The sequence below is a fragment of the Propithecus coquereli genome, unplaced genomic scaffold (assembly GCF_000956105.1).
Source record: "Propithecus coquereli isolate 6110/MARCELLA unplaced genomic scaffold, Pcoq_1.0 Scaffold10, whole genome shotgun sequence".
Classification (NCBI taxonomy): domain Eukaryota; kingdom Metazoa; phylum Chordata; class Mammalia; order Primates; family Indriidae; genus Propithecus; species Propithecus coquereli.
This window is the reverse complement of record NW_012133858.1, coordinates 7678718-7692612: the sequence shown is the minus strand read 5'-3', so window position 1 is coordinate 7692612 and position 13895 is coordinate 7678718. Positions and strand designations below refer to the sequence as shown.

The 13895-nt window shown below is 54.6% G+C and overlaps 1 protein-coding gene across 1 annotated transcript; it reads left to right on the top strand.

Moving 5' to 3' along the window:
- Nucleotides 1-3514: 3514 nt before the first annotated feature.
- On the top strand, nucleotides 3515-8287 carry ZDHHC19 (zinc finger, DHHC-type containing 19). The gene is made up of 7 exons (XM_012640818.1): nucleotides 3515-3660; nucleotides 4000-4121; nucleotides 4616-4755; nucleotides 5725-5897; nucleotides 6262-6367; nucleotides 7676-7761; nucleotides 8114-8287. Exons 1-7 carry the CDS (start codon nucleotides 3515-3517, stop codon nucleotides 8253-8255), a joined length of 915 nt encoding a protein of 304 aa, XP_012496272.1. The 3' UTR covers nucleotides 8256-8287.
- The last annotated feature ends 5608 nt before the right edge of the window (nucleotides 8288-13895 follow it).

The following is a 13895-nucleotide window of genomic DNA, read 5'->3' as shown; positions in this document are numbered from 1 at the left end:
CACAATAAGATTTCCCTTAGTCAGGAGTCATGAATTCTCATTCTGTCAATCCTGGCTCAATAGTCTATGTTCCTAAAGCCATCTGTTCCCAGGCTGCATGGTCCTGGTGTCCCGAAGGGTGGGTCCCTGTGGTATAGTGAGGCGTCTGCTCTGGTGGTCGTGTCAGCTTGTTCCAGGAGGCCCGTAAGTGTGGGCCTATTTCCTGGACCCCCTTCTCAGGTTGTCCTCTTCTGATGCTTCTTCCATAAGACCCAAACTCTACTCTGTAGCTTTTAGCAGGGACTGTCAGGCAAAAGTGAAAGGAGCAGAAAAACCACGTGCTGATGACAAGGCAAGCTAACTTATTTCAGTAGCTAACATTATCAGAATGGAGGAGAGTAGACTCTCTATCAGGGCTGAGCTATGTAAGTGCATGGGCCCCCATAATTATTCCATGAAGACTTTACTGACCATCAACCTGACAAGAAAATGTATTAAGGGACAGGGAGAACACTGACAAATCTATTCTGTAAAGTGTGTGCCAGTAGACATAAGTGGGTTTTGTTTGTTCATTTCTTGTTTTTAATTAAAGACAGGGTTTTGCTCTGTTGTCCAAGCTGGAGTGCAGTAGTGTCATCATAGCTCACTGTAGCTTCGATCATGTGAGCCTCCTGGGCTCACATGATCCTCCTCAAGTGATCCTCCTGCTTCAGCCTCCTGAACAGCTGGGATCACAGGTGAATGCCACCTCACTCAGCTAATTTTTTAATATTTTGTAGAGACAGGGGTCTTGCTATGTTGCCCAGGCTGGGCTCAAACTCCTGTCCTCAAGTGATCCTCCTGTCTTGGCCTCCCGAAGTGCTGGGATTACAGATGTGAGCCACCATGCCCAGCTGACATAAATGTTTTAAAACTAGGAATAAAATACTTTTAGAAGCCAATTTGTGGACAGTCTATGCTGGGACTCCCACTTGAAAAGTGTGCTTTTATCCGCCCTGAAAGATAATCCAATTACTTGAAAACTTACTCATATTGATTACCCTTTACCTATAAAAAACCTAAATGAAATCTTCTCTTTTATTTATCAGATTGCCTCACAACGTGGGCCCAGTCAACAGGGCAGCTCTTACAATATCTTTGAGCACACTAAGAAAGTACGGAGCATCTTAAGTGAACAAGTTTTTAACATCACTCTTTGATTGAGAGTGCCATGTCATAGGTTATGAGGGGAGAGAGCAAGCTTTCGGTGCTATCTAGCAGGCCAAAAGATACAACATCAGTTTTATTATTCTGAATTTAGGGCCCAGCATTAGAAAACAGCAACATCAAAAAGAGTTGTCAGATAAGAGTATAGGTGTCTGAGGATAAGAAAAGGTCATAGTGTCAGCTGTGTTATTAATCAGGCTAACAGTCCTTTACATCTGAGGTCCCCAACCCGCGAGCTGCGGACCGGTACCTGTTAGGGACCAGGCCGCCGAGCTCCGCTGCCCCGCGCCCGGTCTGAGCAAAAACTGTCTTCCACGAAACTTACGAAGGGGATGCTCAGAGAAGGAGGTGAGCGGGCAGATCAGCCACCGAAGCTTTCCAGCCGCTCCCGTCGCTCACATCACCACCTGAGCTCTGCCTCCCGGGCTCCCCCTGCCGGTCTGTGGAAAAATGGTCTTCCCTGAAACCGGTCCCTGGTGCCAAAAAGGTCGGGGACCGCTGCTTTACATGGCATAGTGTTAGGTAGCATAACAAATACTCAGTATTTTCAGTTTTTTTTAGAAGTGAGGAATCTCCTATTGTTCTAGTAGTTTGCTTATAATTGTCTATAGTCATAAAATTTCCAAAAACACCAAAAAGAGATGTAGGACAATAGATCCTAGTAAAATTACTTTTGGGTTAGGTGAGATGCTAACTACACCACTGGGCAGAATAGGCAGAAAGCAAATAACTTTTTATTGCATCACGTTGAAAACAGACTATTATTCAAGGAACCTTTCTCTTCCAAGCTACCAGTTCTCTTCTCCAATAATACATACATCTTTTAAGAATTAATTAATGTCAATATATTTCAATATGTGGGTATTTTAAATGTGCATACATATATATAGTTATATTAAATATGACAAGTGAAAATATGTAAATATTAAAACTAGAATTTAATATATATCAATCACAAGAAAATAGTCTTACTATTGATACATTGATTTTAATTGCAATTTGAAAGTCATGAAGGGAGAAATACGTTTCTATAGACAAGAGCATATAAGGAACAATGATTGTGTGTTGACCAAGGACTTTTGATCTCTGTTTTTAATCGAATTAATTTCCTAAAAATGTTTCAGTTCAGTGACCCCCCAATTCAATATTAGTCTAAGTTTTAAAAACAAATTAGGGATCTTGGAATTACATATTTACCCATGTTGAAGAACAATACAATCACTGTTGAAATTAAAGTAAGCTTCAAAATGAACATCACACTTTGACATACTCAAAGTTGCTGCATCTCCGGGAAGACTCCCCAGCTGGCTGCAGCAGCTCTGAAGCTAACTGGTGGCATGTGGGTCCCAGGCCTGTGGCAATAGCCACAAGAGAGGCTGGGAATGTGAGGACCTGGCCATTTTCAGCTCCAACTAGGATGGGCAAATGATTCTTGCCCCCAATCAAGACTTACAGTGTGAGGAATCCTCCAAACACTAAGGGGCTCAGATACTCAGTGGCCAAAACAAATGACAAATGTCAGCTGCACGTAACAGAAAATCCAGTTATTTTCTCCTACAGAAAGCAGCTGAGAGGGAGGCATTTCATGGCTGGGGCAGCAAAGTCAGGAATGCCATCAAGTTCTGTCTGGGTAGCATGCTGACTTGTTTCCGAACGGGTCCAAGGTGGCACCCTCAGCCAGCACGTCCAGGTTCAAGACATAAAGAAGGGGACAGGGCTCTGCCAACTGTGCCATCTTACCTAAAGCTTTTCTAGAAACCCTCAGCTAACATCCACTTATGTCTTATTGATCAGAATTGTGTCATGAAGCTGACCTGGAAATGAGGGAAGCTGGGAAGTTATTTAGCTGAGCAGACTGTTCCCCCTTCCCCCATACAGGAATTTTGTCACAACAAAAAGGAATAAATGGAGCTAGAGTGAGCAGTGAGCACTGTTTGCTTCAATTAGCACCAAGCCTGAAAGGGTGAGGAGCGCCACCAACTTTCTCCCCACGTGTTTCTCTAAGGTCATGTGGTCTCCAGCAATGCCAGCCTTGCAGGGGCAAGACCTCTCAGTCCCCAGCACGTGTCGGGGTGGGCTGCGTTTCAGGTTGGAAGTGCCGGTCACCAGTCACCAGAAGCAACAGAGCAGGTGGCAGACAGTTCTGCTGAGGACCCCCACCCCACATTCCTCAGCCTCTGTGATGTCACACAGAGGACTTCTTTCCTTCCACCCTGGGTTGTGGCTTCCGAGGTCACCGTGGCCATGGGGCTCTGGGAGCTAGTATCGGGGAGGAAGCCTAGTGGCTTCCTCCTAGTGGATCTCCCCTGGGGGCACAAGAGGATGAGCCATGCCACTGCTAAAGGACGCCATGCCCCTCATGAAGGAGCCTCAGCCCCCACTTCAGGTGCCGCTTCCCTGGATCCTCCCGAGCCTGTTTGCCGCCTTCAATGTGGTTCTGCTGGTCGTTTTCAGCGCTCTCTTCTTCGCATTCCCGTGAGTCTCCCACGCAAGTGTCAGGTTTCTTACAAGACAGCAAGGGAAGCACAGTGATAGCATGAGCAGGGCAGTGCAGAACAGGGGCAGAGATCAGGGAAAGGGGGATGTTCTAGGCTTAGGGACCAAATGTGCAAAGGCACAGAGGTCTAGGGTGCTTGGTACATTTGGGGAGCTGCACGCGGCTGGTCGTGCTGGTGACATTTGGTGGAGCCTCTATGTGTCTGTCTGGATATTTAGAGTGGCTTTAAGGTCTGTGAGTCCTGATCCAGGTGAGCTGGGGCCTGGGGGGAGCTTTGGGCTACCCCAGTTCAGGACTCAGTCTCTCTCTGGTCTCAGTTGCAGGTGGCTGGCTCAGAACGGGGAGTGGGCCTTTCCCATCGTCACAGGCCCCCTCTTTGTCCTTACCTTCTTCAGTCTCGTTTCACTCAACTTCTCAGACCCTGGCATCTTACATCAAGGTGAGGCTTCAGCCCCCTGGGAGAAAGAGGCGGCACCCTAACGTCTGGTGCCTGCAGGGATGATTCATAAAGTGCCCCTCCCACCTCCCTTCCTCTGGCCTCTGGACCCCTTCACCCCACGTCCTCATTGCTCTGGTCCTGACACTTCATTTCCCAAGCCACTGAGGTTGTTTTCCACTTGCCTTGGAAGGAAGGGCCAGGCAGACCAGGGTGAGAAGCCAGTGGCTCCTCCTCCTTTCAATGCACACACAACCTAAAGCACCAATTGCTGTTCCAAAGGCCTGAGTTCTTTATAAATCTCCTTTGGCTAGTAACCCACATTCCCTTTGACTGCCAGCCTCTCTGAGTTGGGTCAGGTTGCTCAGTGGGGACAAAGACTGCTCTACCCACTTCCTCCCCACCCTTCCTTGTGCCCAGTGATGCTATAGGGCTGCCCCAAGCAGCAGAGTGATGGAAGGGCCTCCTGCTGCTGCCCAACCCTCTTCCTGTACCAGGCTCCACTGAGCAGGGTCCCATGATGGTACACGTGGTGTGGGTGAACCACAGGGCCTTCCGCCTGCAGTGGTGCCAAAAGTGCTGCTTCCACCGCCCGCCCCGGACCTACCATTGCCCCTGGTGCAACATCTGTGTGGAGGTGAGTGCCCCTCTTGCCTGCCCCCCTGCCACCTTTCCCCTATCCCCTGGCTGGGACCAGGAGCCCCCCTCATATGGGGGCCAGGGGTGGGAGGGAAGCCATCCTCCAGGACTGGCTAACTCCCAGCCACTCTTGGTCACTCATGCAGGGCACCACCTCTGTGCCTGCACCTGTCCAGCAAGGCTGGACCTTGCCTGCACAGGTGCTGATATGTATGGGCCATCCATATCGGTCCTGGGCCTGATCAGGCCAGGGGAAGGAAGGGCAGCCCCTGTCTCACCCCTGGGCTCACTGATACTAGGTACCCAAGGCCCTCAGGATGGTATAGGCTTGGTCTGGGAAGCTTTGCCTGTCCTTGTCTGGGCATCCAAGTTGGAGGATCTCCTGGGCTCCGAGTGCTCATCTCTCTCGAGGGCTCAGCCTGCGCATGAGTGCAGGAGGCTGGCTGGGAAAGGGTGTTATTTTCATCCTCATCTAACCAAACGCACTAGCTTGAGCCTGTAGTCCCAGCTACTCAGGAGGCCGAGGCAGGAGGATCATTTGAATCCAGGAATTTGAGGCTGCCATGAGCTATGATCATGCCACTGCACCCCAGCATGGACAACAGACTCTGTCTCTTAAAATAAAAATTTTAAAATAATAGTAATAAAATATCCTCATTTAATGGATGAGAAAGTGGAGGCCCAGGGATATTCTATGTCATGCCCAAAGTTACACTAGGATGGGTGGAAGACCAGGTAGGCTTTGTCTCTAAAGGCCTGGTGACAGATGACCTTATGAGCCACAGAGCCCTAACGATGCTCTAACAATGGAAATGCCAGTGTTAGGGACTATGTGGCTCAGTTTCTCCCTGGGGCTGGGAGCCAATGTTTGGGGCCAAGGGTGGGTGGCCTGGTTGGGAGGGGGCGGGCCTTAGGATTAGAGGGTGATGGAGGCTGGGCCAGAAGACAGGTCCTGCCTGTCTCTCAGGACTTTGACCACCATTGCAAGTGGGTTAATAACTGCATCGGTCACCGCAACTTCCGCTTCTTTATGCTGCTGGTCCTGTCCTTATGCCTCTACTTGAGTGCCCTGCTGGTCACCTGCCTGATTTTCCTGGTGCGCACGACCCACCTGCCCTTCTCCACCGACAAAGTCATCGCGTATCCGCACGGGCCTTCTGGTCCACGTGGGGAGCAGTGGCAAGGGGACGGGACAGCCCAGGGGCGGGACTCATGCGGGCGGGGCTGGAGGGAGAAGCGGCTTGGGAGGCCAGCCTGGGACCCAGAGGGTGGCAGGGGTCGGGGAGATGGGCGGGGTTCGCAGGAACTGTGGAGCGTTAAGAGTCTATCCGGGTCACGGAGCGGGGTGCTAAAGGTGGACTGGGGACCTGGACAGACGGGGCGACCGCAGGGTCGGGTAAGGTTTCGCGCGGGGGTGGGGAGCTGCACCACTGGTGGAGCAAGGCGAGTGGAGGGACGGGGCGGGCTGGGCTGTCGGGTGGCGCAGCTCCTTAGCCCGGCGCAGAGTGACGGTGGCTGTGCCCGCCGCGGGCTTCCTGGTGCCGCTCTTCCTGCTGCTGCTGATCCAGGCCATGTCCGTGAGCGCGGCCGAGCGCTCCTGCGAAGGCAAGGTAGGCGGGGCCGAGCGCGGGCGCCACGGTACCGGGCTGTGGGAGTCACCCTGCACCTCCGTGACCTCAGCGCTTTCCGCTCTTTCTCCACTGCCCTTGGCCCTGACGGCCCGATTCCCCCGCGCGCCCCGCCCCCCTCCACATGAGGCCTCGTTAGTCCTTCCAGACCGGCTAAGATGTAGCTCAAATCTCGCTCCACGTGGAGCTCGGTGTCACTCTCCTGGGTGCAGTGCCTCGAGAGCCTACTGTGTGCTAGGTCGCGTGTCTTATTTTGAAGGATGGAATAGAGGTGAGTAAGGCTACATCCTATACTTTATGTTGTTGAACCTGAAATCAGAGTAACCCCCGCCAGATACCCACGAGCACTCTGAGAGAGGGGCTGGTCCTAAGTTTTTTGTAGCACATAACTCAGCGGAGGCATTGAGAATTCCGGGAGGGTTGCGTTGTACAGTAGGACTTAGTGGTTTGGGAGGGACAGAAGACAGAGGGGAGGGCATTGCAGGGGAGGGCCACACCTTTGCAAAAAGGCAGGGAAGCCAGAAAGTTTGTGGGATGTTGATGGGATGGTGAAGAAACAATTCTGACTGGGGCAGAAGGTGGCATAGGCAATCAAGTTGACTGCTCCGGGGTGGCCACATTGAAAAGAACCAGAAAGTCAGGCGAGAATTTAATCCTGATATAGTGGAAACCTGAGAGCCATGGTAGGATTTTTTAAAAGTCAAGTTTAATGAGGAGTAATTTACCTACAGTAAAATTCTCCCTTTTTTAGTGTACAGTTGTGAGTTTCGATAAGTGGATACAGTTCTGCAGCAACCACCAATAATCAAGATTTAGAACAGTTCCAACTCCCCAGGAAATTCCCTCATGACCTTCTGTAGTCAATTTCTCCCCCTACCTGCAACCCCTGGCAACCACTGATCTATTTTCTGTCCTTATAGTTTTTCCTTTTCCAGAATAAATGGAATCGTTGCCTTGTGAGTCTGTCTTCTTTCACTTAGCATAATGCATTGGAGATTCATCCATGAGATTTCATTATTCTCCAATTTTTATTATTGTTCATATCAGTAGTTTATTCCTTTTTATTGCCATATAATATTGCATTGTATGGATGTACCACAGAGGCGAGGCCTTTGCCTGGGAGCTCAGGAGGGGAGGGGGCCTCCTCTCACTCTCCCGGCTTCCCTGCCCTTGGAGTCTTCCCTGGGCTGAGCCCTGGCTGAGCTGCCCAGCTCAGGGAGGGCCACTGAGTGATGACCTATCCATTCTTGCTGGTTCTGAGTTCCTCTTCCCGTCCCTTTCCCCCTCTAGTGCAGATACCTTCAGGGATACAACCCTTTCGACCAGGGCTGTGCCAGCAACTGGTATTTAACAATTTGTGCACCACTGGGACCCAAGTGAGTTGGCAAACCCGAGGCCCAAGAGGCAAACCCTGGGGCTGGTGGCGTGGGGTGAAGCTAGGTTTTTCCTCTGGCCCCTTACTGCAGCCCCCAGGTCCTTACACTCACTGTTCCTGTTCCTTTGGGGTTTTCTCCAGGGCACTGTGGGAGCCTCTTGGAGCTTCTCCCCTTCCCTGCCTTTGTGGGTTCTTGCCCCCAAAAATGGGGCAGAGGGTGCTACAGCCCGGTGATACTGGCCTCAGCTCCCTGCAGGGCCTGGTGTTGGGCTGTTTGCTCCCCAAGCTGAGGGGGCAGGGGAACCAGGCCAAGGAGGGCAATGACCCCTTGCATCTGGCCTGTCGCCCCACAGGTACATGACTGAAGCTGTCCAGCTGCAGAGAGTTGTGGGGTCCGACTGGGTGCGCGTGCCAAGCCTGCACTCCCCAACGTGCCCCTTTGCTCTCGAGCCTCCAGCACCTCCTGGCCCCCAGCCCCGACCTCTGGGTCTCTAAGAGCCAGGGAAGGGCCCCCCAGGGAGTGGCGAGGCTGCAGCCCTCTAGGAGGTGAGAAGTGTGTGTGTGTGTGTGTGTGTGTGTGTGTGTGTGTGTGTGTGTTGGGAGAGGGGTTGTGCGGTTGGGGGGAAGCCGCTGAGGTTGGGCTGGCCCTGAGGCTGGAGCACCCAGAGCTTGGGGAGGGGGGTTGAAAGGAGGGTCTCAGGCCTTCAGAATACACCCAGGAGTCCCTGGAGACACAAAGAGAAAAGACTGCACCACTAACTTGCTGGTTGGCCTGAGGTCAGTCACCTTTTCTGGGCCTCAGTTTCCTCAGCTATTAGTGAGGACTGAGACTTGTCCAGTGGTTTATAATTTGGGGGGGTAGGGGTGAAGACTCCTTTAGTTAAAGGAAATTTTGACTTGAAGCCTGTATGAAACATGCAGGTAGAACATTAGCAGTGAAGCCCCCCCGCCCCCGGGGCCTTTGCAGCCACACTCTGTGGTGCCAGCCCAGTCCCTTTGCTCTGCCTCCAGTGGGCGGGGAGCTTGGCTGTGAGCTGTGGGGCAGGGGCTTCGGGAGAGCCCTCACGCCCCCACTTTGTGTTCAGCTGCCCCTGCTGCAGGAGGCCCCCAGGCGAGGTGAGGCCTTCCTCTCGCCCCTTCGCACGCAGCGATGCCAGGAGCACCCGCACCTGAAGCCAACCTCCTGAGCCCGGCATAGAGGCCTCTCTGTGCCCTGCCCTTGCCCACTCCCCTGGCGGGAGTGCCGAGACCCCCATGCCCATTAAACACCCTTGCCTGCCTCCTACAGCTACCTGCTGCATGTGTCTGAGCTGGGGACACGGGGGAGGCCCTGAGCTCAGGGACAGAGACCTCCCAGGAGGGAGGAGACAGAGTCGGAAGCCTGCCTGGCTCTGTGACCTTGAGCGAGACCTCTAACATTTCTCTCATTCTTAAAATGGGGCAACAGAAATAACTGCAGTGGCCGACCTGGCCCAGCTCTGGGAGGGCTGGAGATGATGGAAGAGAAAACCCAGGCATATCTGGCTGCAGGGGGCGCCCGCCGCCAGGGGATTCACCGGGCTGGGCCTGGTCCCGCCCCGTCGCACCAGAGCCTGGTGGGCGGGTTGGGTTGGTCCCGTCCTGGGGTGGGGGTGGGGCATGTCAGACTGTGGCTCTGCTGGTAGCCAGAGTGTGACTGGGACTGGGAAGAATGTCACCTTCCTAGAAGGTCGTCAGAGATTGAAATGAGGTGTTTTACACAAAACACCTGGTACACAGTAGGCACACAGTGAATGCAGCAGTATGGTCCTGCACAGCTGACAGACCACCCAGTGTTTCTCCAAGGACCAGCTGCTTAGAGCCCCCAGGCCACCAACTCAGGCTCTCAAAGTAGGGGGAGGGAATTTTCTTCAAGTGCCCATGTGATTCTGCCCCCCGGAGCGTCAGGATGGGCACTTTATGTCACCCTTGTATCCAGGGGAAATCAGGGGGTATGGTGGCGGCGGAGAGGGAAGGACGTCACCCCCAGGGGCCCGTGGAGGTGCGCGTCTGTGTGTGCACACGCGCATGCTTGTGTGGTGGGAGTCGGAGCTCGTCGTGTGGGGGGATGTTGGCCCAGAACCTGCCCTCCCTACCCCGCCTCCGCCTCCTCCGGAGGTGGGTGACCCGCACTGCAGGACTTCCCTCAGGAACTCTGGACTGCAGAGCCCCGCCAGGAGGCTGCTCTTCCCTCCTCCTTCCCACCCCTAACCAGCCCTGCATGCCCCAGGCCCTTCCCTGTCCAGGCCCCGCCCCTGCCCAGGACCTTGGCCAGCCCTCTGACAGCGACACCCCAGGGACCCAACTCTTTCTCACTCCCCTTCACCCTGTCCCAGTGTCTCCCCAGTCCCAGGCCCCTTTGGGTTTCAAGGCTTTTCTCAACTCTTACCCCTGCTCAGCTCAGAAACCCCTGGGCTTCTTTTTGTATTCATACTTACTGGGGTACAAAAAGGCTGCCCAGCTTTGGCCTTGCTGTAAATGGCTGCGGGAGCCACATTTAAATTTCGTAGGACCCACATTTCAGTGTAAAGGAAGCAGCTTCCCTCAGTCTGGGAAGCCCCACAGTTCATGGTCACGTGGCAGGGAAGGAGGGGAGGAGACTTGAGCCCCGAGCCCAGGTGCGTGCACATGAGCTAGCCCCCGCGTGCGTGTGCAGGAGGGCTGGGCGCAGCCGCTCAGCCGCAGAGAGGCGGCGGGAGCGGTGTGGCCGTGGGGCCCTCAAGCCCACTCCCAGAGGAGAGCCTTGGGGCGGCCTGGGTCTGGGTCACAGAGGAGGGGTTCCGGACCCTGGGCCAAGGCCTGGATGTGAATCATGGAACTGGCGGGGTGGGGGAGTGGCACCTGCCCAGAGTCCCTGCCCTGTCGCTCTGCACCCTGCCTCCTTAGGACTGCACTTGCGGGGCTCAGCCTCAGGTACACGCCTTCCAAGTCCTAAGCCAGGTGTGGGTCAGCTCCCCTCACACCCTGGGCCTCATTTCCCCATGGAGCAAGGACATAATTTTCCTCATAATCTCAAAGGAGGCCATGACCCTTCCAAGAGCAATGACCTCTGGGATGTAGGCTCAGGGTCTCTCTGCTCCCCGCACAGCCTGGGCTTTCTAAGATTTCTTTAGGGAAGTCCCTTAGATCAGGCTCCTCAGCTCCCGGAGGGCTGAGACTTAGCCCACCCTTTCCTGTGGCTCCTGGACACCCCACACTCTCCCCTAGGCCTTCGGCCCCCCCATGGATTCTCTCCTGCCAGGCTGGGAGGCCTCCATTGAGCTGCACCCCTCCCTCTCGGCCCCCTCCTCGTTTCTGCTGAACCTGTCCCTGTTTCTCAGATGCACCCCACCCAGTCTTTGGCCCAAGGATAAGGGCAGGGGTGTTATCAGAGCCCGGTTGTGGGGCCTGCTGTCCACACACCCAGGAAGCCCTGCCATCCCTGCCTTCCCCTGGGCCAGAGCCTACAGCGCTGCCAGCCCTTATGAGAGGTCCCCAGCCAGCTCCCAGAACCTGACGGGAGGGGGTGGACCCAGGAATGGGAGCGCAGAAGCAGCCCCGTATCGCCAGACCTTTCCTCCACGGGCCTTCTGGAAGGTCAGGGCATGTGCGGTGGGACTCCCAGCCTGGTCTCTTAGCTCTGCCACCAACTAGTGTGCTATGGAAGAGGCCACCTCCCTCTGCTCAGCCTCGGGTTGCTTATCCGCAGGACCGGTGATCATAGCCACCTCACAGAGGTCACAGGATCCTAACCCTTCAGAGCGGGAAGGGACTCAGGGGCCACTTCGTCCAGCTGCCCTCTCACCCCTGGTTTCACAGATGGGGCCTCTGGGGCCCAGAGAGGGAAGCGATTGCTTAAGATGACACAGTGGCAGTAAGTCTGGTGGTTCTCTGGTTCCCAGGCTGCTGTCCCCATTCCTGCTCCCTGGCCATTCCAGAGGAGGAAGGCTGGCAGTAACCACAGGGCCCTGCTTTCGGGCTCCCTGCCTCACAGCTGGGCTGGGCATTTTAGCACAGGGCCTGGGCAGCTGATAAGAAAGTCAGGCTTAACTCTGTCTCCAGCCCTGTGCTGCCAGCGATAATGACACCCTGCTGCTCAGCCCTGCCCTGCTCTGCCCTGACTGCCCCACCCAAGGGAGCCCTGCAGGTGGCTGAGGGGAAGAGCGGGGGACAGATGGGGGCAGGGGAGGTTACCGCATGGGACCCAGGGCCCAGGATCCTAATACCTCACTGTTCACAGGAGCCTTGCTGGCCAACCCTCATGGGGACCTGGGCACAGTGCCTGGCACCCAGGGGATGCTCCATCTGAGCCCAGATCCCTTCTTTTTAGTTCTTAGCATGCAGCGTGTGGCCGGAGGGAAGCAGGGACTGAAGGTTTGCCAGAGCTCCTGCCCTGGGTAACAGAACCTTTCCCGAGCACTGTCTGGGCCAGGGCCCATGCTAAGCAGTTCATATGATCTTTAATCCTCACAACAACGCTATGAAGTTATTATTCTAGTTTTAGAAATGAGGAAAACAGCCCTGAGCAAACAAGTTACTTCCCCAAGGTCACGCTGCTCTAAGGGGCAGAACCAAAATCCCTTGGCCCTTTACTGTTAATTACACTGTGCTTCTATGGGAAGTTAGCACATTTTTCTCCAGTACAGAGTCATGGTTGAGATGTGGGCTCTGAAGCCAGACTGCCTGGTCTCTCCCTCCGTGAGTGAGGTTAATAATTGTAGCTCATCGAGCGGTTATAGGACTGGTCATGCAGTGCACGGAAAGAGCTTGGCACAAGCACTGGCAGGGGCAGGTGCTTAACCGAGGGTGGTGATTATCACAGCAGCATCACGAAAGGGATGCATGAGTCAGGACTCTGAGATCTGCTGGGGCCTTGGGGTGCCAGTTACCATGACGCCAGTTTGCTGCGGGTTCCCTGATGGTTGGACAACAAAGGTGAAGGGTGCTACTTCAGAGGGGAGGTTTATGTTGTTTTACAGAAAATCCACCAACTCTGGTGTCTCTGGGCCAAAGGGGATCAGGGCCATGGGCTGAGATTCTCCAAGGCAGCAGTAAGATGACCACCCAACAACAGCTCTGCCCTCCTGTTGGGAAAGCAGCTGTGCTTCTGCTCTGTGGCCAGGCAGAGGGCCCCGAGCTGAAGGAAATCAAAGCTGGGGTGATTCTGAGCTCCTTGTCCGGGCAGCTGCTCAGAGCCTCCGCCTCCGGGCTCTGCGGTCTGTCCTCTCCCAGCAGCCTCTCTGTGCGTGTGCGGGCGGCATCTCTGCCTCACCTCTTCTCACCCTTCCACTCTCACCTTGTTCCACTTCCCCCTTGTTCTTCCTCCTCCCCTCCTGCTCTTTTCACTTTCTTTTATCAAACTCTTTCATACTCTCTCCTGCTCTCACTCTGTTGCTCTCTGCCCCCGCCCCCTTTTCCTGGACTGCAGCTTCCAGGAACAAGTAAACTGTCTGAAAACTTGCAAGCACTAACTTCTAACTGTGTAGTTCTTGGAAGCCCCTGGGTCTGTGTGCAGAACACATGGAACTCTCTGCCAGGCTGGAGGCGGGACCTGCACAGGGCACTTTTGTTTGCCTCTCCCTGGGGCTTCTGCCTCCCAGGCAGGCACCCACTTTCCCAGCTGCTTTCTGCTTGGGGCAGTTATGCTGCTGAAATCCAAGATTCCCAAATTGGAAGAGGCCCTGCTGAATATCTAGCCACCTCCCGCATTTTATCAGTGAGAAGAGAAGCAAGGCAGTGGGGCTTCCCCGAGGATCACACAGCCAAGCAGAGGCCAGGCCGAGGCCACTCGGGATCTGCCTTCTCAGGCCTGTGCCCTCTCCACCCCCTCCAGAGAGAAGGCACCTGGTTCATGGGGCCGGCCTGTAAACAGGAAGCACTTTTTTTTTTTTTTTGAGACAGAGTCTCGCTCCGTCACCTGCGCTAGAGTGCCGTGGCGTCAGCCTAGCTCACAGCAACCTCACACTCCTGGGCTCAAGCAATCCTCCTGCCTCAGCCTCCCCAGTAGCTGGGACTACAGGCGTGCGCCGCCACGCCCGACTAATTTTTTCTATTTTTAGTAGAGACGGGGTCTCGCTCTTGCTCAGGCTGGTCTCGAACTCCTGAGCTCAAACAATCTGCCCGCCTCGGCCTCCCAGA